Source organism: Berghia stephanieae, chromosome 11, assembly GCF_034508935.2.
Source record: "Berghia stephanieae isolate SIO BIC M18660-M18661 chromosome 11, UCSD_Bste_1.3, whole genome shotgun sequence".
NCBI classification, from domain to species: domain Eukaryota; kingdom Metazoa; phylum Mollusca; class Gastropoda; order Nudibranchia; family Aeolidiidae; genus Berghia; species Berghia stephanieae.
In genome coordinates, this window is record NC_088370.1 from 43,622,827 (window position 1) to 43,650,033 (window position 27,207).

At 34.7% G+C, this 27,207-nt stretch overlaps 1 protein-coding gene across 2 annotated transcripts in view; it reads left to right on the top strand.

Moving 5' to 3' along the window:
- LOC144957215 (alpha-tocopherol transfer protein-like) overlaps nucleotides 1-27,207 on the top strand; it is a 48,762-nt gene that overhangs the window by 18,583 nt on the left and 2,972 nt on the right. For both annotated transcript variants that reach the window (XM_078888269.1, XM_078888270.1), the window contains exons 3-7: nucleotides 15,656-15,889; nucleotides 17,694-17,770; nucleotides 21,609-21,725; nucleotides 23,324-23,434; nucleotides 26,711-26,815. In XM_078888269.1, coding sequence (XP_078744395.1) covers nucleotides 15,656-15,889; nucleotides 17,694-17,770; nucleotides 21,609-21,725; nucleotides 23,324-23,434; nucleotides 26,711-26,815 — 644 coding nt within the window. The remainder of the gene's footprint in view (nucleotides 1-15,655; nucleotides 15,890-17,693; nucleotides 17,771-21,608; nucleotides 21,726-23,323; nucleotides 23,435-26,710; nucleotides 26,816-27,207) is intronic.

Sequence of the window (27,207 nt, forward strand, 5' to 3'; positions counted from 1 at the left end):
TATTGTTTCGCCTTTTTTGTATTCAAATTGAATGCACCCTAAGCGACCCGACCCAGGCAAGCTCAGCACACCGTGTCGCGATTTCGTTTAGGGCTCAGCGTAAGGTACGAGCGAGTCGCTGTGTTAGTGTTAGTGCACTCGCGCTATCTTGGTCGGAATTTGTTTTCTTTTCACAATATTTTTGAGACCGATTTTTTATATAATAATAAGAGAAAATGTTTTTTTTTCATTTTTCAAATAGCAAATATATTTTTGTAGTTTAAGCTCTGTTTTTGATAAGGTCCCTTTTGATAAATCACATTAGTAAAACAAACACAAAAATTAAAAATAAAAAAAATAAAAAGAGAAAAAAATTGAATGAAAGAAGAAAAATAAGTATTAAAATATAAAACATGCCTTACCTTGATAATTGCACAATTTAATATATAATCCATTTGAATAAACACAGAATCTTTCCCTCTGAGTTACTGAACGCATATAAAAAGGTATGCATTCAGCTGCGGGCTTGGGACCGCCAATGGCCCATTAAAAGATTCAACAGTATAATAATGCATGAAATAGGACTTGTGAGGCTGGGAAAATGAGTATAAATAATTCATTATAACTACAAAGATGACAGTTTGGCTATTTTCCTTCTCTGTTGTTGGATTTTATTGTCACTGTCAGCTTGAGTGCAGAAACGTTTCAATAAAATATTTACAATTCTGCGTAGTAGAAATTTTGCTGAGAACAACATCCAAATGAAACAGTGCTGGAAAATCTTGAAAAATTCTTACGAGTCTTGAACGACAATGCATTTCTCCAGACATTTTAAAAAAAGTGTAGCAGTATAGAATAAGATGAAAAGTTGCAGTCGAAGGGTAATTTAGACCACCTCTGTCCATTTCCTCAGTGTAGACTTTGACATCTTCAGGGAACACGTCTCCATCTGCTCCTCGCAACTTTTCATCCTTTAGGGCCACATAGCCTCCGATATAATAAAGAATCATTTTCTCATCAGATGATAGTGTGTTAGTAGTGAGAGGAAGGTCGTCAATGATGAGAAGTTCCGAGTCTGTCAGTTCTTTCCACAGAGATCACAGGAATGTCCAGAGGAGTTAAAATCAATATCCTTCTCAAATTCAATAAAAAGTTTGGCCCTGTCTATATGATGACAGTTCAAAAGATCTTGAGCTGTTATATAAAAATTGCAACCAGCTGACATCCTAAAATGAGCAAAATGCTTCTCTATGACATCTTGTTGGAAGAAACCAATGGCAACATATTGATGATGGACAGAGTTTTTTTGTGTCAATAGGTACTTTGATAAGTCAATAAGGCATCTGCAGGTCCAAGCTAAAGCATTTGCTGTGTCTCTTGTGAAGGATTTTTCCCTTAGAACAGGACTTGATGCTGTCATCCGGTCAGCAAGCAGTGCCCATTGATCCAGGATATTCAATTGATGACTACCAGCTTCTGAAAGTTCAATACATAATCGATCTGGGTCACGAAAACGAGTGCTTTGAAAGGGAGACTTCGTGTTAAAAACTTTCCAAAGCTTCAAAACTTCATCTATAAATAAGGCAGTGTTGATCCAAGAACTGACAGACTTTGATGACGATTTCAATGCAGAGCTTGTCTTCTCTGAAAATACTTCCAATACAAGGGAAACTTCTGTTTTTCAATACTTGTGGGGTTCAATGCTGTTTTGGAAAGAGTTGAAAGTTTTACAAGAAATCCTGTCTCGTAATTATGAAGTTCTTCCAAATCAGACCACTGGGCAGTTACTGGTTCAGATGAATGACAAGGGTAGAAATTCAGACATTTTGTTTTCTCAGTAATCCAGTTGTTTCGGATATTTTTCAACAGGTGAACAGTATCATACAGTAAAAATAAGGATCTTGTAGGATCAACTGGGGACATGGTAATCCAAGAAGATGATTCATTTATTTTAGGAAATTTTTTTGAAAAAAGCTTGATTCAATCTGTTGTCACCCTGGGATTTTTAGTTCCAGTGTTGTATTTAAAATATACTGCAAACTTGTGAATTTGACCTTTCCTCTCACTACTCAATAAAATATATGAATCATGTGATCCTGACGGAAGAGTGAAAATGGCACCACAATTTCCAACTTCACAACAAAATTTGTCATGAAAAGAATCATATTGAAATAAATCAGACTCCATGAAATCTGACATCTCATCCAAATCAACAGCTCGAGAGGCAGCAGTGGCTTTTGTAGTAATCCGATGTTGAGTTTGTGACGAGCTTGGTACACATGATTGGGGTACATTATGAAAAACAGAAGGTGGATCAACTGGAACAAAATATCGTCCTACACGAACCATTTTTGGATTATCAGGCCAATGTAGAGCACAAACTCCCATATGTTCCGTAACATCTTCAAAGTTAAGCTTATTTGGTAAGCATGAAATCCACTGTTTACGTTTCTGAATTTCCTTCGGAAATTTGTACACAGTTATTTTCAGATCAGCAGGTTGATCTCTGTAGCCAGTTCTACAATTGAAGACAGAGCACTTTCTACCCATTTTACAAAACAATTACTGTATGGAACAATATGGATAAAGAATTTAAAACTCCAACAACACAGTTTAAAATGTATAAACATTTGAAAAGGAATTAAAAGTTAGAGCTTCAGTTAATCTGACTGAAATGTGAAATAGGGCTAATCACAGATTCAAAGCCGGTACCAAACCGGTATATAGTCAGAGAGGAGATGTTTTATTAGCAAAAAATATTTGCCAATTAAGAATCAAGTCTTTGTGTGTGATTTGCTGGGTTTGTTGAATATAAATTATTGTTTAAAATATCTTTTAATTTTTAGACACTAAATATTAAAAGACGTGTCTCTTAAACTGAATTTCAACCAAGAAACATATTTTGACAAAGAATCAGTAACCAAACTTAATTCGCTTTGTCTAATAAAAACCAATATGGCAACTTTGTTGAAATTTCGGTTACACACTCCACAAGTGTGAACACACTATACGTTGAGCCCTAAACACACCTTGCGGTTTTTCTCTTCGGCTGGCCTGTCTCAGCCCGCCTAGAATGCACCCCAAGCTAGGCGGGCTGAGACAGGCCAGCCGAAGAGAAAAACCGCAAGGTGTGTTTAGGGCTCAACGTATAGTGTGTTCACACTTGTGGAGTGTGTAACCGAAATTCCAACAAAGTTGCCATATTGGTTTTTATTAGACAAAGCGAATTAAGTTTGGTTACTGATTCTTTGTCAAAATATGTTTCTTGGTTGAAATTCAGTTTAAGAGACACGTCTTTTAATATTTAGTGTCTAAAAATTAAAAGATATTTTAAACAATAATTTATATTCAACAAACCCAGCAAATCACGCACAAAGACTTGATTCTTAATTGGCAAATATTTTTTGCTAATAAAACATCTCCTCTCTGACTATATACCGGTTTGGTACCGGCTTTGAATCTTTGATTAGCCCTAATTTCACATTTCAGTCAGATTTACTGAATCTCTAACTTTTAATTCCTTTTCAAATGTTTATACATTTAAACTGTGTTGTTGGAGTTTTAAATTCTTTATCCATATTGTTCCATACAGTAATTGTTTTGTAAAATGGGTAGAAAGTGCTCTGTCTTCAATTGTAGAACTGGCTACAGAGATCAACCTGCTGATCTGAAAATAACTGTGTACAAATTTCCGAAGGAAATTCAGAAACGTAAACAGTGGATTTCATGCTTACCAAATAAGCTTAACTTTGAAGATGTTACGGAACATATGGGAGTTTGTGCTCTACATTGGCCTGATAATCCAAAAATGGTTCGTGTAGGACGATATTTTGTTCCAGTTGATCCACCTTCTGTTTTTCATAATGTACCCCAATCATGTGTACCAAGCTCGTCACAAACTCAACATCGGATTACTACAAAAGCCACTGCTGCCTCTCGAGCTGTTGATTTGGATGAGATGTCAGATTTCATGGAGTCTGATTTATTTCAATATGATTCTTTTCATGACAAATTTTGTTGTGAAGTTGGAAATTGTGGTGCCATTTTCACTCTTCCGTCAGGATCACATGATTCATATATTTTATTGAGTAGTGAGAGGAAAGGTCAAATTCACAAGTTTGCAGTATATTTTAAATACAACACTGGAACTAAAAATCCCAGGGTGACGTATGAGATGTATCATTTGGGGAAACGTATTCGTCACCCATTCATCAGTGAGATTAAATGTTGGAGTCAGCTTGAAGAGTTTCTTCGATTTGTCAAAGCAGAAACACCATTTGAAGTTACTGATAAGAAAGTCAACTTTTGTATCAGAAATCTTCAGCTGATTAATTCGTCGAAAAACTCAAGACTTTACTCTGCAGAGAACCTGTTTATATCCGAAACAACTGGATTACTGAGAAAACAAAATGTCTGAATTTCTACCTTGTCATTCATCTGAACCAGTAACTGCCCAGTGGTCTGATTTGGAAGAACTTCATAATTACGAGACAGGATTTCTTGTAAAACTTTCAACTCTTTCCAAAACAGCATTGAACCCCACAAGTATTGAAAAACAGAAAGTTTCCCTTGTATTGGAAGTATTTTCAGAGAAGACAAGCTCTGCATTGAAATCGTCATCAAAGTCTGTCAGTTCTTGGATCAACACTGCCTTATTTATAGATGAAGTTTTGAAGCTTTGGAAAGTTTTTAACACGAAGTCTCCCTTTCAAAGCACTCGTTTTCGTGACCCAGATCGATTATGTATTGAACTTTCAGAAGCTGGTAGTCATCAATTGAATATCCTGGATCAATGGGCACTGCTTGCTGACCGGATGACAGCATCAAGTCCTGTTCTAAGGGAAAAATCCTTCACAAGAGACACAGCAAATGCTTTAGCTTGGACCTGCAGATGCCTTATTGACTTATCAAAGTACCTATTGACACAAAAAAACTCTGTCCATCATCAATATGTTGCCATTGGTTTCTTCCAACAAGATGTCATAGAGAAGCATTTTGCTCATTTTAGGATGTCAGCTGGTTGCAATTTTTATATAACAGCTCAAGATCTTTTGAACTGTCATCATATAGACAGGGCCAAACTTTTTATTGAATTTGAGAAGGATATTGATTTTAACTCCTCTGGACATTCCTGTGATCTCTGTGGGAAAGAACTGACAGACTCGGAACTTCTCATCATTGACGACCTTCCTCTCACTACTAACACACTATCATCTGATGAGAAAATGATTCTTTATTATATCGGAGGCTATGTGGCCCTAAAGGATGAAAAGTTGCGAGGAGCAGATGGAGACGTGTTCCCTGAAGATGTCAAAGTCTACACTGAGGAAATGGACAGAGGTGGTCTAAATTACCCTTCGACTGCAACTTTTCATCTTATTCTATACTGCTACACTTTTTTTAAAATGTCTGGAGAAATGCATTGTCGTTCAAGACTCGTAAGAATTTTTCAAGATTTTCCAGCACTGTTTCATTTGGATGTTGTTCTCAGCAAAATTTCTACACGCAGAATTGTAAATATTTTATTGAAACGTTTCTGCACTCAAGCTGACAGTGACAATAAAATCCAACAACAGAGAAGGAAAATAGCCAAACTGTCATCTTTGTAGTTATAATGAATTATTTATACTCATTTTCCCAGCCTCACAAGTCCTATTTCATGCATTATTATACTGTTGAATCTTTTAATGGGCCATTGGCGGTCCCAAGCCCGCAGCTGAATGCATACCTTTTTATATGCGTTCAGTAACTCAGAGGGAAAGATTCTGTGTTTATTCAAATGGATATATATTAAATTGTTCAATTATCAAGGTAAGGCATGTTTTATATTTTAATACTTATTTTTCTTCTTTCATTCAATTTTTTTCTCTTTTTATTTTTTTTTATTTTTAATTTTTGTGTTTGTTTTACTTATGTGATTTATCAAAAGGGGCCTTATCAAAAACAGAGCTTAAACTACAAAAATATATTTACTATTTGAAAAATGAAAAAAAAAACATTTATTTTTCTCTTATTATTATATAAAAAATCGGTCTCAAAAATATTGTGAAAAGAAAACAAATTCCGACCAAGATAGCGCGAGTGCACTAACACTAACACAGCGACTCGCTCGTACCTTACGCTGAGCCCTAAACGAAATCGCGACACGGTGTGCTGAGCTGGCCTGGGTCGGGTCGCTTAGACCCCAAGTCATGACTGTATGTTGGATAGCTGAGTTCTTGGAATGTCCGTAGAACGTCTGGTGATAAATATCGTAAAGTTATCACATCGTATTACAATAATAATAATAATAATAATAACAATAATAACAATAATAATAATAATAATAATAATAATAATAATAATAATAATAATAATTAATAATAATAATAATTAATAATAATAATAATAATATAATATAAATAATATAATAATAATAATAATAATAATAATATAATAATAATAATAATAATAATAATAATAATAATAATAATAATATAATAATAATAATAATAATAATAATAATAATAATAATAAAATAATGATAATAATGATAATAATGAATAATAATGATTATAATAAATAATAATAATAATAATAATAATAATAATAATAATAATAATAATAATAATAATAATATAATAATAATAATAATAATAATAATAATAATAATAATAATAATGATAATAGTGATAATAGTGATAATAGTAATAAATAACAATAATAACAATAATAATAATAATAATAATAATAATAATAATAATAATAATAATAATAATTATTATTATTATTATTATTATTATTATTGTATTATTGTAACACGCCTTGCAGGCCGACACATTTCAAATTGCTCTGTGTCTTCTATTTATTTAAGCGTTTATTCACATTTTCAATTCTGGATTTTTATACCAATCGAATTGTGACGTTTTAGTCTTCTGAGTGATATAATTATTTCTTATTTTTATCAAAGGACTTGTGTATCATTCGTGAATTTTATGCTAAATTTTAATAATTTCAAGTGTTTTATTTTATGAACAAAGTTGTTTATTTATTTTACTACAAGTGTTCACTGTGCTCTAACATCGATGCCCAGTATTATGAATCTAGAAAATGAAACACACGTCACCATACAGTCCACCGCGATGACAAGTCTTACGAAAACCAACGATTGTCTTGAATACATTTTACACCATGAAAGTGATAATTATTGTTATGATTATGAAAGAACAAAACAGACGCAGTTCGAAAGTAACATCGGGACCCCCCAAGGAGATAGTCTGAGCCCGATTCTGTTCACAATATACTTAGAACACGCTCTGAAAGAAGTTCGAAAATTCATTCCAAAACCAACGACTCATATTGAGAATGCAATCCCCTAGAGAAATCGCCTATGCAGATGATGTCGATTTTATTGGATCAACACCAGCAAATATAGACATCATACAAAATACCCTCATGAAATATAAACCTCCAAGTCAATGCCAATAAAACCGAATTTACAACAATATCGAGGAACAAAGAGGAATGGAAAAGAACAAAGAAAGTCGGCTCACTAATTGGAGACACCGAGGATGTACAAAGAAGAAAACAGCTATCAAACGCCGCACTCAGTAAACTCACCAATGTATGGATTAGAGGTGACAAAATAAAGAGAAAAACCAAACTGAAACTGTACCATGCTCTTGTAAAACCGGTACTTCTGTATAACTGCGGCACTTGGGCGTTGACAAAATCCGAAGAAGAACATCTGGATGCCTTCCATCGCACACAGCTAAGAAGGGTACTGGACATCAAATACCCCAAAAAGATCTCAAATGAATCACTCTATAAGATCACAAAAGAAAGACCAATCTCCCTTGACATTTTACAACAACGATGGCAACTTTTCGGTCACATACTACGCAGGGACAAAAACATACCAGCAAACCAAGCCATGTCGGGATACTTCCAAAAACACGGGAACCTTTTCAGAGGAAGACCGATCACAACACTCCCTGTGATCCTAAACAAAAACCTCACAACACTTGGACAAAGCATTAGTCTCATAACGGCAGGGGACCTTGAAAATCTGAGAACCCTAGCAGAGGACCGGCAATATTGGAGACACCTCACACAGGAAATACTGGAAACGGCCAAGGCGACCCGATCTTTCGGTCGAGACGCGAAAGGCATCTAAGTAAGTAAGTAAGTATTATGAAAGCGAATACAAACACCGTGTTGAAACAAGTGAACCGAAACATCGATTGAGTCGAGGAGGGATACGAAAACAAAGGGCCATCCCAACACAGTGTGGCCATCGGCCACTGTGGCCATCGGCCCACCCCTAAAAATAAAACACCACGGCCACCTACCACACAGACAATTATACCACTTATGAGTGAAAAGAAATCACTTCCAATTTTAAAAGTGGCGACAATAAACGCCCAGTCTTGCCGCAATAAAACATTAGACATTAAACATATGATTGAGGAGAGATCTATTGACATTCTAATAATAATTGAAACATGGTTAAAGGAGAATGGGGATGAAGCAATTGTGTCGGATTTAACACCACTCACACATACAACTCAGTCATTTCCGAGAAAAGGAAGGAGAGGGGAGGAATTGCAGTGGTCTATAGGTCAAATTTGACCATTAGATTTAATCATGATGTCAACAATTTTTCGGCATTCGAATCGGTAGGAATGGTCATTGATTTTAAACATGACTCAGTCAAGCTTCATTCAATATATAGGCCACCACCCAGTGCAAAAAATAGATTAAAAACATCACTATTTATTGATGAATTCGAGGACTTCCTTCTTCGCCTTGACATGAAGTCAAAGAAAAATATTATTGTTGGAGATTTCAACTTACACTTTGATCGAGACACACCGGATATAAGAAATATAAATAAACTACTTTCGTCTCATCACATGACACAGCATGTCAATGAAAAGACACATCGGTGTGGACACATTATTGACTGGGTATTGACCAGCGTTGACATGCAACTAGCGACACCTATCAATGTAGATGATCTTTGCATTTCAGACCATCATTTAATATCTTTTGGCATCAGGGGGGACAGTACACGACACAAAAACAAAAAAATAGTTGTTTCGAGAGATTTGAAGAAAACTGACATAGAACTATTTAAAGCGGACCTCTCTCACTCTCTAACTACACATTGTGAGAAAGAAGTGACTGGTGACAATTTTGATAAAGCAGTTATTAGTGTTATGGATAAGCACGCACCTCTCACAACAAGATCTGTGAACATCAGAAAAGAATCACCATGGTACAATTTGGAGGTAAAACGTATAAAGAAAGAGAAAAGAAAAGCGGAGAAGAAATGGAAAAAATCTGGCCTGACAATTGATAAGGAAACTTACATATCATTCAAACATAGACTCAAAGAGGCGACAATTAAGGCAAAGCGTATCTACTATCTTGATAAAGTTGATAACATAAAAAGTCCCAAGGAGTTTTATAAAATCTCAAATAAGCTTCTAGGCAAAGAGATCAAAACAAGCCTGCCACACCACACTGACGACAAGCAACTCGCGGACTGCTTTGTAGAGTATTTCATGAATAAAATACAACGATACGGAGTGAACTTGACACAGACGAAACAGAAGCAGAATATACCTCTTTTTATGGTGAACCCTTAACATCTTTCAAAGAAATTTCAATAAATGACACAAAGAAAACGATTCTCTCTAGTCCTAGCAAATCATGTAGGCTCGACTCTTTACCAACATCCATTTTGAAGGAGTGTATTGATGAACTTGCACCTTACATCACTGAATTGATTAATCAATCATTAAGGAAGGGAGTTGTTCCAGAAAGCTTCAAGAAAGCATTGGTGAAGCCATTGTTGAAGAAAGCGGGACTTGACAGTGATAATTTTAAAAACTTTAGGCCTGTATCAAATTTACCATTCATTTCCAAAATTCTAGAAAAGATTGTACTAAAACAACTTTCTTGTCACGTGAAACATAATAACCTCGATGAGTGCTTTCAATCGGCCTATCGGCAAAATCATAGCACAGAAACAGCATTGATGAGAATCACAAATGACTTGCTGCAAATTATTGATCAAGGAAAAACCACCATCCTTAGTCTTCTCGATCTTTCGGCGGCCTTTGACACCATCGACCATGCCATACTACTTCGAAGGCTACAAGTTACTTTCGGCATATCGGGCACTGCTCTAAACTGGTTTGCATCATATCTTACTCAAAGAACTCAATCAGTTTTAATTGGGGAAGTAACTTCGTCAGAGCGTGACCTTCATTTTGGTGTACCTCAAGGATCCGTTTTAGGTCCAGTCCTTTTTGTACTTTACACTTCCCCTGTTGTGAGAATCTTAGAGCAACATTCTCTCGCTTACCATATGTACGCCGACGATACCCAGATATATAGCATGTGTTTGCAATCCGATATAGTTTCAAAGATAACTGTTTACGAACAATGCATCAACCATGTGATGAGATGGATGTCTGCAAATAGATTAAAATTAAATGACGACAAGACTGAAGCCTTATTCATTGCTAGTTCAAATAATAAGACAGATCCATTTACACTGGCACTGACAATCAACGATAATTATAAAATACAACTCACAACATCAGCAAAAAATCTCGGCATCACCCTGGAGAGTGATCTGTCTATGAACATACATATTAACAATGTGAGAACAAGTGCTATCTGCATTCTAAGAAATATCAGAACAATCAGACCATTTATTAATAGGGAAACTTGCAACAAATTGGTAACATCTTTGATATTCCCGAAAATGGACTACTGCAATGCACTGTTTGTTGGTCTAACAAAGGACAAAATAAACAAACTCCAGAAAATACAGAACATGGCAGCCCGCGTTGTACTACAGAAAGACAGAAAAACTGCCGCTCCCGAATTACTACAGCAGCTGCATTGGCTGCCAGTGGACAAGCGGATTAAATATAAATCTTCAACTATCGTTTTCAAATGCCTGGAGGGCTCGTCACCAGCATATCTCTCAAACCTCGTTGAACGGTATAACCCACAGCGATCGCTTCGATCAACGAACGACCTCAAATTGAAAACACCCCGCTGTCGAGTGAAGGCTGGTGAACGCGCCTTTCAGCATTCTGGTCCAAGGTTGTGGAATTTACTACCACTAGAGATACGTTCTTCGTCTTCACTAGAGGAATTCAAGCGTCGATTGAAGACATTCTTATTCCGACAGGCTTTCTTTTGATTATGTGTATAATTAGCGTTGTTCGTGTACTGTGTTAGGGCTTCATTATTAAGTTAATCTTTGTTATGCGCCCAGAGTCCTCCTGATGAAGGGATGTTTGGCGCACTATAAATCTATACCATTATTATTATTATTATTATTATTATTATTATTATTATTATTATTATTATTATTTATTATTATTATATTATTATTATTATTATTATTATTATTATTATTATATATTATTATTATATATTATAATAATAATAATAATAATAATAATAATAATAATAATAATAATAATAATAATAATAATAATAATAATAATAATAATAATAATAATAATAATAATAATAATAATAATACACATTTATATAGCACAACCTATTCCCTGGTTGGAGGCTCTGGGCGCATTTCAAACGTATGAACGTAAAGTTAAAATATTATGGATTGGATTGGATATTTATTTGTCATTTCAATGGCTAAATTTTAACCTCTTTGGCTTGACACTGATCGACGTATACATATATGCAGGTCTGACATCCGATTGCAATTATGGCTTTAGTTTAACTTTGTTGTCATAGGCAATATGCTGCGTCATTTTTCAGGTTTTCGTGACAACAATGAGCCCATAATGAATTGGGATATCAGACCTGAAAATGAATGCACGTCGACACTGGTTCATTCAAAACTCTTGCTTTGACAACACTTTAAATTGTTTGCCTTATTTGAGAATGTCAGCCGGAAAAAAACATTGACAAAAGCCTTCAAGTAAAATTTAATTTTCTTTCAAATTGAATTGAAATCTCAAAATCCTTTATTCTGCCACAGTCGGACAAAAAACATTTTTTTCACAAATTTGTCAAGGTAAATCATCTTTGAAATATCAATGGATTAACATTACTGTAATCTTGATAAAAAACTTTTAAACCTGGGACTTCGCGAAGATTTCTTCTAAATCCTAGTTTTGGGATTTTTTTTCTTTGCCATAATGAGATTAAAATGAATGAATCAATATTTGAAGGACGAGAATTATAAATCCCTGTTAATGTTTTAGAATACGTCAGTTTTAGGTGTTTTGCCAGAGTAACACAGTTGACTGGTTACATAAACCCTGGAATATAGAACGCCATTCAATCACATAATTACATGGTTCAGTTTTCACACAATCTCCTTTCCTTTATCTATCAACAAACGACTGGCTCCTGTTGGAAATTGATAATGGCTTACGGGCAATTCCATTCAATTCAAAGGTTTATTTTTAGGTGTTTGCCAATATAAAAAATACCATAAGGGGCGGTTTGGGCCTTTTTCTAAAACAGATTTTAGTTCCCTTTATTGGACGGTTTAATCATTCTGCATCGTCATTATATTTAAAAAACAATATGTTTGGTGAAAATATACATGATCTGTGTTGATACCTGTTTTGCGATCTAATTTGGGAGTCTGGTATAAAAATATATAACAATCTTGTGGCAAACGTTCCAGAAATCTAATGAAGGAATGACCTCCATGTTCTTCCCTCTTATCAACATTGTAGCAATTTGTGTCTCTATAGGGAGATTTTACAGGTATAGCTTATGGAATTTTATGAGAACATTACAACGTTGAGAATCAAAATGCTATGACAAAATTGATGTTAAAAATGTATAATTTGGATTATAATTCGAAATACACATAAATTATCAAAATATCTCTCCATGGTGACATACTACATAATCTCTGTGGTAACTGGAAATTTTCAGACAATTTCATTGAATAGATTCCGAGAAACGTTTGACACAGTATCCCATACCCTTAGAAAAATGACATATTGAGAAAATAGCAAAATAGCTTCCCTTTCACACTTTTCTAAGTACCTGTACCGTTTTCTACTCTGTTTTTCGTGCCTTTTTAGTCTATTTTAAGAAGTTGGACTTCAATAATATTATTTCTAAGATAATAAAATATCGTTTTCCGCCAAAATCTCAAAATCAGTGTTTTGAACCATTTTCCTAATAATTAGGCCCCTAACACACAATTGCCAATATAAAACATACATTAACCCTCTCCTTACCAACCACACGAAAATCGTCACATTCGTCACGATCCAACCAGCAATTTTTTCATTCAGATTTCTGTTGTAAATCACACAATTTAAAGACAAATCTTGTATTATAGGCTATAAAAACGTGAGCAATATTAGGCATAGAATGTATTTGCTGCTTTTCTGTTTGAGTAAGAAAATTATATTTTTGTGTTGGGTGGGTGTGAAATTTTGGGGTAAATTCTGAAAATGGATTGTAAGACAAGGGTTAACATAGAATTTCCAATATAAAACATACATTAACATACAATTTCCAATATAAAACATACATTAACATGCAATTTCCAATATAAAACATACATTAACATGCAATTTCCAATATAAAACATACATTAACATGCAATTTCCAATATAAAACATACATTAACATACAAATTTCAATAATAAAATACATAAATACAATGTCCAATATAAAACATACATTAACATGCAATTTCCAATATAAAACATACATTAACATACAATTTCCAGTTAACAAATCAAAACAGATAGAATTAATAACTAACCAAAGGAAGCAAAATATAAAATATGAAGATAAATAAATAAATAAAATACATAAATAAATATATAAATAAATAAATAAAATGCATACATAAATAGTTAAATAGATAAATAAAATACATAAATAGATAGATAAATAAATAGATAAAATACATAAATAAATAGACAAATAAATAAATAAAATACATAAATAAATATATAAATAAATAAATAAAATACATAAATAAATAGATAAATAAATAACCAAGTATAGAGCTATATATTTTCTACCTTTCATTTTTTTGTATTCTAAAACTCAGTTTACCCAGTCGTAAATCGGTATCTTGGTTTTAACTACATGTATGAAATAACCTGAAATAGAAAAGGATACTATCATTTTAATGCTACATGAACTGGGATATGCAACAAGTAAAATTCATTTTCCTCAAAATAGAGAATATTCCTTTACTCAAATTTTATAATTCAGATTTTGAAAACTGTAAGCATTTGATACAAAAACAGGTTTAAACGGATTTTATAATGCGCCTAGAGTAGGAGAAAAAAATACAATTTAATGCGAGTGTGGCTAATTGGGGTATTACAGCAATAACATATAGCACACCGAGGCAAAATAAAGAAATGAGAACGTTGATGATGACGATGACGATGTTTAACCCTCTCCTTAGCAGCCGGTTTTCAGAATTTAATCCAAAATTTTACTCTGACTATAAACAAAAATAGATTAAATGATTCAATCATCAAACAACAATTACATTCTATAATATCTAATATAGTCCAGCAAAATGAGCTCTAAATTACAGTGTCAAATTTTTACAGCTATAACAAAATATTTTCTTTTAATTTTGTGGTATTAATGGTTGCATCGTAACGAATGAGACGATTTTTCTATGGTTGGTAAGAAGGGGGTTAATGGACAATGGACGATTGAAGAATACAACAGTATAGTATACAGCAGGGCATAACACATCTCAAAACGGTTTTATACATAGCTCTGTGGCTCAATGGCTAGGGTGACTACTTGTCCATCTCTCTCTCTCTCTCTCTCTCTCTCTCTCTCTCTCTCTCTCTCTCTCTCATTCCCTCTCAGCTCGGTGGGTGCCGTATCAATTGGACCTGAGTTTGTCTACCTGAAACTGTGATATCTTTATTCCTGTTTTCATCTGGCATACCTCCATCCTCTGTACTTCCCATCATTTTTTATATAAAGGCGTGCTCCAGATATATTCTGTTTTTTCTTCATGCTGAGAATTACCAGACATATGTGAATTTTGGTTCATCGCTCTTTAAGTTGAGGAAAAAGATATATACATCTGTTGTAAGACCAGCGGTGTTGTGTGGGTTAGAGACAGCAGCTACAACAATGAAACAAGATAAGAAAGTTGAGAAAGGCGAGATGGTCTCTTGGCTGGACAAGAAAAGATAAAGTGAGAAATGAACGAATTCGAAGGTTGACTGAAGTAAAGTATGTATCAATAAAAATGAGAGAAGATAGATTGAAATGGTTCGGACATGTTAAGAGACGAGAGAGGAGTACGTGGGAAGGAAAGTATTTGGATATAAAATTAACGATAAAGAGGAAAAATGGGCCCCCCAAAGACTAGATGGTTGGATAGGATAAAGGACGATATGAAGGAACCAAGCCTGGAAGAAGATTTGTGTTATAATCCGAGATGCTCGGAGTTGTGGCATTGATTATGGCAAACCTGCACAATGCGGGTTTGCTGACAGAAGAAGGAGAAGAAAAGAAAGAAGCTCTTTGAATTGACAAAAACTCAAATATTCTTGAAAAAGAATGCTGTGTTTAACTATCTATATTATAAATTGCCAGATTTACAACCTATTTCATGCCATTTTTGTTGAATAATAATCTTTGTTGCTTTACTTTGGACTGTTTATTTCAGGCTTACAGCCCCGGACAGATTTTGAGTTCCTGTTGGCTTTTCTCCGAGCCAGGAAGTTTGACCAGGAAAAAGCGTTCCAGTTGATCAGGCGTCATTACCAGGAAAAATATGAAAGGGCCGAACATTATGACGACATCAAACCGTCCAAGGTCAAACACGTCATCGACAGTAACATGATGGAAGTGCTTGAACACAGGAATAAAGATGGATGTCGTGTGTTGGTTATCAGACCAGGTGAGTGGAGAAGGTTGATGGATGGGGGTGGGGGGGGGGGTTGTTGTCATGATGGAAGTGCTTGAACACAGGAATAAAGATGGATGTCGTGTGTTGGTTATCAGACCAGGTGAGTGGAGAAGGTTGGTGGATGGTGTAATGTGGTATTTCAAGTGCAGGTTAAATTTTATTTAAGAGAAAATTTAATGATAATCCTTCAAAAGGTAGTCAGCTTCTGCACTCACAGAATCGCCCTATTAATTAAGATTAAATGTATATAGAGGTCTGCAAATCCTATTTCATGGAATATTCAACATCAGTGATGAATGGCTCGAAAAGCTGCCTAAAGATAAAACCTTCACAATGAAATAAATAATGAATAAAAAAGCAAGTTTCAAACTCACTTAATTGACAATAATAGTAAGTCTGATTTATTCTGTTGCATGATATTAATGTACGTATTTACAAACTTTTATTGTTTAGTTTACATCATTGGGCACTTAACATAGCAACAGTATTGTTTATTTTTGCGGAGATTATTTATGTGGAAGCCGAGGTGCTTAGCCGGACTGGTCGTCTCTCGGGTCTAGATTGTCGGGTGCCGTTTGATGCAATGGTGTCGGGTTGGACTACTCCTCCTAATAGTCCATGTTATGAAGGGATTGAAACCTGGTTTCATATGATAAATATAAACAGGACGTTAGATTTCCCCGTGTTAAACTTCCTTGGCCTGTCTCGGGATTGTGTGCCCTCAGACAGTGGTTTTTATATATATATATATACATATATATATATATATATATATATATATATATATATATATATATAATATACCTAATAACATGTTCAAATGGTACAGACGGCTAAACAAACCTAATAATATTTTAGTAAAATAGTCTACTACGTGTACGTTATAAGTATAGACTCATGAATATTTTAAGTAATATCATTAACGCTCGGCTAGCATGAAGTAAAAAAAAAAATGAGGGGTACTTCGGCCTCCTGAATACATACGGCTCTAGTCTAGATAAATAATGATATTGTAATGTATGATCAAATTACATGTATCCAAGTTATAATGATATCATATCGACACCATAGGTAGACGAATAGATGCAAGAGTGGGCAGATAATGTTGCTGATACATAGTCTGTAGATCAGAAAGAAATTGGAGAAAATTAAATCTGTGTATTTCACTCACCCCTTATTTAGAATATAACACCACTGAACAGAATAAAAACTCATCCTTTCCTGGAAGGAAATTTTGTGGAAGATAATAATTCGTAGTAAGGTGCGATTTTTATAATACCCAGGCGACCAGAGTTTGATTCATAGGTGTCTTTGTGTCGAAGATAGGAGGGGGGTGGTGGTGGACGTGTCTTCCAAATGTTTAATTTTATCATTGTCCGGTATTGGCTGAGTGTGAGCGACGCGGGTGGATTTAGGGGTTTTCTGTCATATAAGTACAAATTGTCATATCAGGCAAGGGAGATAATTGTGTGGACCCAATTTACACATTGCTGCTGTCCGCGTAATGGACGGTAATATGCCATGTCGAAATTCCACTCATGACAGATGGGTGGGTGGGGGGTGTTGTCATGATGGAAGTGTCGGAACACTGGAATAGGGATTGGTGTTGTGTGGTGATTGTCAGACCAGGTGGGTTGGGGAGATTATGGGTTAGTGGGTGGGTAGGGGTGTCTTGCCTTAATATATATTGAATATTGAAATAGACCATAAAGAGCAATTTTCCCCTTTGTGATGAAGAAACGGAATTTAATGTTTAATTATTTGTTTCCTTTTTTATTTAATTTTTGCTTTTCAGGCCGTTGGGATCCAGATCGGTACCACGTGGATGACGCCATTAAACTGTTATTTCTTATTCTATTTAAATTGGCTAAGGTATGTGGTGTAATTTTGGTAGTATTTGCCATCACTGTCATTACCATCATTATCATGATCATCATCATGATCATCATCATGATCATCATCATCATCATCATCATCATCATCATCATCATCATCATCATCATCATCATCATCATCATCATCATCATCATCGTTACCACTACAATCCGAACAGAAACAATTATTCTTACACCCCTATGGTTTTGGGGAAAACCCGATATTGTTATAAGGTGATAACAAAAATACAATGAGGCAGCCCAATTATACTTTGGTTCCTGACCGCCCATTGCGGGAGGACGGGGGCGCTCATTTCTGTGTCTTCTATACTCCTATATCTGTTTTCTGGGTTGTTTTCTGTCTTTGTCTTGGAATGAGATTGATTGGTTTTGTCCTAGCCCTGGTCGGAGTCTTTCGACTGGGAAGGAAACAGTCAAATGTACATCTACAGTTTTGGGAGATGATATTTTATCCTTGTAAATCATCTTTTTGTTATGTACTGTTTCATTTTCTTGTTTTAAACAAATAATGGTTCGTAAACATTGGAGTTTCTCTTAGTTGAGACCTGTGCTTGTGTCTGGATGTGACTTTTAGGTGATCTCAAACTAAGTACTTTGATAGTATACTATTGGAATCTGAATTTGTTTTCTATTTAAACCATTCTCCCTTGTCTTACTATTTCTCGTGTGCTTTCAATTCTAATCGTTAAATTTTATGACTATTCCATTTTTTGCCTTTTTACTGGTGCTGAAATAGACCTAAATGTGTCTCAAGCGTCGCAAAACCTTTAAATATAAAAAACAACCGCTGCAGGAGCTTGCAGGTGTGTATTGGGGACAAAGTTTGAATTACGAAACGCAAAGTGTAAAAAATCTCTTATTCACCCATTATCGATTTGGATTTCGTTATCTTCCAATAAAAGACATTTTCAATAATAATTAATGTATGATAGATATTTTAAATAAATACAATTTCAGTGAAATGTAACATTTGATAATCTGACGTCACAACTAATTGTTGTAAACTTGATATCATTACGCTTTACTATTTTAGGGTGAGGGGAAGATGGCGTCACTATATTGATATAATCACATGATTCTTGGCTGTCCGCGTTTGAAATGTTGCACTCATTTCCAATGTGCTCATCGGGAAGTCTCAGGTTTGATCCTAAGTCAAGACAGGCAGATTTTGCTTTTGGCGATGGGTTGTTTTGTTTGTTTTGTTGTTGTTTTTTTTGTTTTTTTAATTTTTGTACTTTTGTTTTGTTTTGTTTTGTTTTTTGCTTTTATGGGTTGTTTTTCCAGTTTTCCCAGGCAATGGTTTTCAGTTTTCCCTGGCAATGTTTTTCCAGTTTTCCCAGGCAATGGTTTTCAGTTTTCCCTGGCAATGTTTTTCCAGTTTTCCCTGGCAATGTTTTCCAGTTTTCCCTGGCAATGTTTTCCAGTTTTGCCTGGCAATGTTTTCCAGTTTTCCCTGGCAATGGTTTTCCAGTTTTGCCTGGCAATGTTTTTCCAGTTTTCCCTGGCAATGGTTTTCCAGTTTTCCCTGGCAATGGTTTTCAGTTTTCCCAGGCAATGGTTTTCAGTTTTCCCTGGCAATGTTTTCAGTTTTCCCTGGCAATGGTTTTCCAGTTTTCCCAGGCAATGTTTTTCAGTTTTCCCTGGCAATGGTTTTCCAGTTTTCCCTGGCAATGGTTTTCCAGTTTTCCCTGGCAATGGTTTTCAGTTTTCCCAGGCAATGGTTTTCAGTTTTCCCTGGCAATGGTTTTCAGTTTTCCCTGGCAATGGTTTTCAGTTTTCCCTGGCAATGTTTTTCAGTTTTCCCTGGCAATGGTTTTCCAGTTTTCCCATGCAATGGTTTTCAGTTTTCCCTGGCAATGTTTTTCAGTTTTCCCTGGCAATGTTTTTCCAGTTTTCCCAGGCAATGGTTTTCAGTTTTCCCTGGCAATGTTTTCCAACTTTCCCTGGCAATGTTTTCCAGTTTTCCCTGGCAATGTTTTCCAGTTTTCCCTGGCAATGTTTTCCAGTTTTCCCTGGCAATGTTTTCCAGTTTTCCCTGGCAATGTTTTCCAGTTTTCCCTGGCAATGTTTTCCAGTTTTGCCTGGCAATGTTTTCCAGTTTTCCCAGGCAATGATTTCCAGTTTTCCCTGGCAATGTTTTCCAGTTTTCCCTGGCAATGTTTTCCTGCTTTCCCTGGCAATGTTTCATACACAGCTTAAGAGAATTTGAAAAATAAAACAAAACAAAGCCTAAATTCCTTGTACTTGGGACCGTGTAGTCCTTCGGAGCCGCCATGCCCATGGTTGCTATGGGGTGAAACTGACAATAGCAATTTCTTGTTATTCTCTGGATAGGACGCTATTGTATCCCAAAGTATTCTCCGCCAGATCTAACATGCCAAATTACCCATTTACTGCTGGATTGACTGAGAGGCCGGAGTGAAAGAATGAAGGATTACATTATGTATTGTCAGTAAAATGCATATTATGCATGCATCTTATATACAAAACAACAACTGGTAACAATGACAACAAAATATGAAAATAATAATTTGAAAAAATAATGAGGATTTAAAATCAGAAAGCCCTTTAAGGATTTTCACTGACATAAGAATTTAAAAAATACTTTGCACATAAATTAAGTACGTTTTCATTAAATATGAATATGAAATATCCTTACGAGAACAGAAAACAGACCTGAACTAGTCTGAGAAGCATTGACTACAATCTCGACTTCACTCGGAATAGATCACGGTCATTTTGTGTTTGACGCGAGTGCTCTAGCAACTGAGCTTGGATGCCAGAAGTTTTCTAGATGATCTAAACATGAATTATGGGCTTTTCTTGACTGGGGATTTTGCGCTATATAAATTCAAAACTCGTTTTGTTTTTTTGTGTTAACAATTTTTTGTTCGTTTATTCTTTTGTTTTTGTTTTTTTTTTATTATTTTTGTTTTGTGAGGCTATGTGGTCTAGTGGTATGACACTCGCTTTCGGATCGGAAGGTCCTGGGTTCGAGCCTCGTGCTCGGCGCATAGTTGAGTCCTTGAAAAAGGTTCTTTACTCACATTATCTCAATGTACTCAGGTGTAAAATGAGTACCTGGCCGTTAACAGCGTTGTCTTTGTCCGAAAGATTGTAATATTGCCTAACAGGCGTCATGTCCCGTCCTACATGTTAAATGTTGCTGTTGACCAGGGACCCTTTGTAAAGCGCTTTAACACATTTAGTGGATATTGCGCTATATAAAGCTCAATTTTTTGTTTTGTTTTTGTTTTGTTTTGTTGTTTTTTGTTATATTCATATAAATATGTAATATATAACCATGAAGATTTCATAGCGTATTTCCACGGATTTACCATGCGCAATGAGCTTATATTGTCTTATCTATTCCCCCCAGCAGGCCATATGGAACCATATTTCCATTTCATACAGTACCAATTATCTGTTAGCCGTCCTTTTTGTTTTCTATAGTCAGGTACTCATTTCCACAGCGTCTTGTCTTGTCACACAGTTCAAGTGGTGTTAAACGTGGTCAATGGTCGAATTGGTAACAGTGATCATGGAAAATTCTTGTCTCGACATTGTGTCGTTGAGTAAAACACTTTATAATCATTACCCCACTTGACTCAGGTGTAAATTAGTAGGCGGGGATGGATATCCTACGAGTGAGTTTAAAAAGGACGGTTAACAGACGATTTGTACAACATGCATAGAAAATGTTGGTCTATATTATGGCCTACTGGAGGAATAAAGGAAACATTGTGAAGTGCATTGAGCATGGTAAAGCTGTGGAAATGCGCTATATTATAAATGCGCACATTTTTCCCCGACAGGAGGAAGAGACCCAAGTCCACGGCATTCACGTGATAGACCTGCTGGACACGATCACGTTAAATCACGCGGTTCACGTGAAACCCGGCATGGCCAAACTACTGGCGTCAACACTGCAGGTACGTCTCGATAAGGAAATAGATTTGAAAAGAATAGAAATTAATTTATTTTAAACAATTTGGAAAAAATATAAGATTGTGCTTTTATATAGCGCAATATCCATTAAACTTCTCAAAGCGATTTACAAGGGTAAAGGATATTTTGTTTGATCAGAGATTTGGTTGTGTCGAATTTTTTTGTCTTTTTTTTTTTGTTTTCGTTGTTTTTTGGGTGTTTATTTTTGTAACTATCAAAACCCAAAAATATCGATAAGTTGTTTTGCAAAATTGTAATATTGTGTTGTTTGAATTGTTAATAAAGTCAAGCAGTGTTAAACGTGATCAGTGGTTGGGTGGGTGACAGTGACCGTGTACAATTCTGACCTCGGTGTTGATTTGAATTGAACAAATTATTTATAATTGGTAAAAATTCACATGCATACATCTTTTATACAAGCCAATAATTAGAACAACAACAAAATATAAAATATAATAATAAATAAAATAAAAATGTATTTTTTCGTAATAAAATCTGATTAAAAATAATTAGGCCCTTTTAGGCTTTTCACGGCCATTACAAGTTTTACTTTGCATATGACTTGATACAGTACTATATTATATTTGACAAAACAATCGACACTGAAAGTCCCAGGTCTGAGACGTTTTACGTAGACCAAGGTCATCACTCTTCAATTTGGAGTTCATCAAGGCTCTGTCTTAGCTCCCATTTTCTTTAGTGTTTACATTTCACCTTTAGCTAATGTCATAAAAGATCATAATTTTAGCTGTCATTTTTACGCTGACGACTCACAAAGTTACAAGTCTGTTTCAAATTAAAACATGCCCAATCTTGTCGCTGATATTGAAAGCCTGTGTTTTATCATTAAAGACTGGATGACACAAACAAATTGTAATCTAATTAATAAAAAGCCCAAGTCAGTGTGATATGCAAACCAAGCAATCTCAAAAACGTTAGCAACTTCCAACTTGATTTCAACGATTGCAAATTAACTCCATCTAAAAATGGGAGAAATCTTGGAGTTGTTTTTGGTGAAAATGTGTCTATGAGTAAGCAGATTGGTGTTCTCTACAAAAGATAGAATTTTAAACTGGCAAAAATAAAATCAATTTGAAACGATCTGACAATGAGCGTCACAAAACATCTCATCGTTACTCTAGTACTGTCTAAAATAGACTCTTGTAACATGCTTCTCTCTGGTCTGCCTCAAGAGATTCGCAGAAAGCTACAGTCTGTGTCAAATTTAGCAGCTAGGATTGTAATAATGAGAAGAAAAACTGACCCGCCACTCCCCATTTGGTGAAGGCTTCTCCATCCATCCAAGTCTGTTTTGCACGACCCCGTGTCTCTTTTCCCTGCGGATACCAATTGAGAGCCTGCCAGATAATGTTACGGGGTCCTTCCGAAGGGTATGGCCATCCCATCGCCACTGTCTGTGCCTGACCTGAAGATTCATTCACTGCCTGTTGGTTTTGTGTGTCCAAAGGTCAGGATTTGGCACCTTGCCAAACCGTTTTAATTTGAATCATTTAATATATAATATCATTTTATCTCCCACCCCCAATCCTATCTACCCCCCCCCCCAATCCCTCTCTTCAAGGACATGGTCCCCCTTCGTCTGAAACGATACGATATGGTCAAAGAGCCAGTCTTCTTCAGCACTTTCTTCCCGATATTCAAATCTTTTATGAAGGACAAGCTGGTACAGAGAGTAAGTCTTTTGTCATTGATAGATGATGATGATGATGATGATGATGATGATGATGATGATGATGATGATGATGATGATGATGACATAATAATAATACATGAATAATGATAAAAATAATATTAATAATATAATAACAATAATAATAATAATAATAATAATAATAATAATATATTATTATTATTATTATTATTATTATTATTATTATTATTATTATTATTATTATTATTATTATTATTATTATTATTATTATTATTATTATTATTATTATTATTATTATTAATTATAATACTGATAATGATAATGATAATAATAATGATAATGATAATAATAATGATAATGATAATAATAATAATAATAATAATAATAATAATAATAATAATAATAATAATAATAATAATAATAATAATAATATAATAATAATAATAATACTGGTAATGATAATAATAATAATAATAATAATAATAATAATAATAATAATAATAATAATAATAATAATAATAATAATAATAATAATAATAATAATAATAATAATAACAATAATAATAACAATAATAATAACAGTGATAATAATAACAATAATAATAATAATAATAATAATAATAATAATAATAATAATAATAATAATAATAATAATAGCAACAACAACAATAATAATAACAGTGATAATAATAACAATAATAATAATAATAATAATAATAATAATAATAATAATAATAATAATAATAATAATAATAATAATAATAATAATAATAATAATAATAATAATAATAGCAACAACAACAAGAATAATAATAGCAACAACAACAAGAATAATAATAGATATCCAAGACAAGGAAAATCTGCGTCTTTGAGAAAACAGACCTCAAAGACTGCCAGCTTTTGTCAACCATCTGGACACTGCTTTGACCTCATCGAATGACATGGTTCAAATAATATGAGCTATTCAATGAGGGTGTCATCGAGGACTATCGGAGCAGAGGGAGACCAAGGAGAAGGAGGTATCCAGATATGGAAGATTGGATTGGGGGTGGGGGATGGGGGACAACTAGAGTTTCATGAAGCGTTGAACAGCATAAAACTTTTTAAATAATGAACAATTATATAGGAGGGTGCTAGAAAAAGAAAAGGAAAAAATTACGACGCTGTTTCAGTGCGAAGTAAAAAACCAAATTTACAAGCAACAAAAACAAATCCTTAAGTTAATTCTTGTCAAGTTTAATAAAATTGTTTTATTGCTTTAGAAACTGGTATAAAAATCACGATATTGAAAGTTTCGAAAGTCGTGTCTTGTTTTAGCATTGCAGTGTTATCGGTGTAAAAAGGTGACGCGTCTGGTTAGAAAATAAATGATTAATCAAAACAGTCTGGAATAAGTTTTTTTGGTTCTAACAACGCTACATGATTTTCAGTACGAGCAGAAATCCAATTCGATTTATTTCCAAATATGAATAGCCTCTAATGTAGCCTGACTTAATTCCCATAGACTACAGTATTTGGTGATGTGTAATGGGCGTGCACCGTTATACACACAGAGTTATAAGAGTCAGTTCCAAATGTATGGGATCGACTCACAATTCAAGACATTAGAAAATCAATTCGATCAGGGTGGAAAAGGCTACAGATCGGACACAAAGTAAAATGAGGGATGGGAAGATCACATCAAAGTTTGAGAATTACGTCCAAAATCTTTGATATGACAATTTTTGCGGTGTGTTTACTAAAACCCTCCTGCAATACTTTTTTTTCAAAATATTATTTTGAGAAATAGATAGATTATAGTATACACAAATTAAAATCTATTTGTGTTTGATTGTGGTAAAATGTCAGAGGTGTATAATTTATAGATTGACGGCCACACGCCTCTAGACTTTCCATCTGTTTTCTCGACTCGATGTATCGCAACTTTTTCCTAAAAAAAGTAGTTCTGCTACGATTTAGTTTAGGTAGATAAACATTCACATTTTTTTTTACTGTATAAAGAGATGACTTGTTAATTCAAATCCAGATAGAAAATGAGTTAACAGTCTGAAGCAATTCATTGGACACCTCGGAATGACATGGGAAAATTGGATGGTTCAAAACACGCAGGGTCTTGTCTTATGAAGCAAGCAAGACATAAAATATTTTCCACTTAAAGTCGCAAGAAAAACAAAACAATTGTCATTAGACTTAGCCATGAATTAAACATGGGTCAATTCAAGTCATATGAAACTCGTTTTTATTTTTAGGTGGATGGTGGGGGATACTTCTCTCCACACTTTCTCTGTTTGTTGAGAGTTCCAATCCTATGCCTTGTCAAACTTGGGTAGCCTTTGCCTGGGCACAAAAGATTTCCATAGTGGATGGATGGGGGGGGGGGGAGGGCACCTGTCGTGTCGTATATCATCCCCCATTTGTTTTCCAGCGTATCTCTTTATTTTTGTTCTGGATTGACATTGCTCGGTTATTCCCAGGTCCTGGCGGGATCCTTAGCTTGTAGGAGACAGTCAAATGTAGAGTGTCTTATTTTGATATATATTTTACCCTGTAAATCATCTCCCCCTTAATGTACTTTTATAATGATTAGTTTGGAATATATTGTACCTTGTAAACATTTGTGTGTATCGTTCATAGCGAAATCCATTGTTCGTGCCTGGATGAGACGTTTGCGTCATGTCAAAATAGACACATTGGTAGATTGCTCATGGAATCTTCTTTCCGTGTATCAACCAGTTCCCAATTGTTTTACTTTTTTATGCTTTCAACGTCACGTCTGCTACCTTTTTCTATCATCTTCCCGTCGTTCACTGGCGTTAGAATGACTTAAACATGTCGCAAGCGCCATAACAGCATAAAACAAAAAAAAAAAAAAAAACAAGTAGATTGCTGAGGAAGGGGAGGAGGAAGAGGTGGTGGAGTCGAGGTGGGGGAAGAAATGACGGAGGAGGAGGAGTAGGAGAGGAGGATGAGTTGGAAAAGCTCGTATATATACTGAGTAAATTTGAGTTACTAAACACATACGTGTAGTATCAATAGAACTTGTACTTCTATTTTATGGCTTATTATTTTCTGTGTATCATGTGATGTTTTTACTTCTGTTCCCTGGTATAAATCACAATATATAGACAAGCCATTTCAAATGTTTACCTGCGAGATTAGCTCCTTTAAGAGTTCACTATACATGTTGGTGACAACTAAGGGAAATAATCTGTGACAAACGCATTCCCCTAATATATATAATACAATCCTCTATAGAGACCGATAACCAATTTGACGCCTTCCTCTCCTTTTCCCCAGATCCGCTTGAACGGTGACAATTTTGACGAAATTCACAAACTTATCCCCCCTGAACACCTGCCCACAGATCTTGGGGGGAAACTGGAAAACTTTAGTTACAACAAGGTACAGAATCGTCTCTCTCTCTCTCTCTCTCTCTCTCTCTCTCTCTCTATCTCTCTCTTTCTCTCTCTCTCTTTCTCTCTCTCTATCTCTCTCTCTCCCTCTCTCTCTCTCTCTCTCTCTCTCTCTTTAACTCTAATTTACTATGCCAAACTGTCTGAATATCTTTTTTTCATGTTTTTTTTTTGGTCCGTACTTCTGATTTTCTATTGTACGCCTCGAACGCCAAAATCTCACCAAATCTTATATTCTTTTGTTTGTTGGAAAAACTGGAATGAGGTTACTTACTTTTGTCCTGGCCCTTGCTGAGAGGAAAATAATCGAAAGTATAGTTATAGTTTTGGGAGATTATATTTTTTCCCTTGTAAATCATATCTCTCTTATTCGCTGCATTG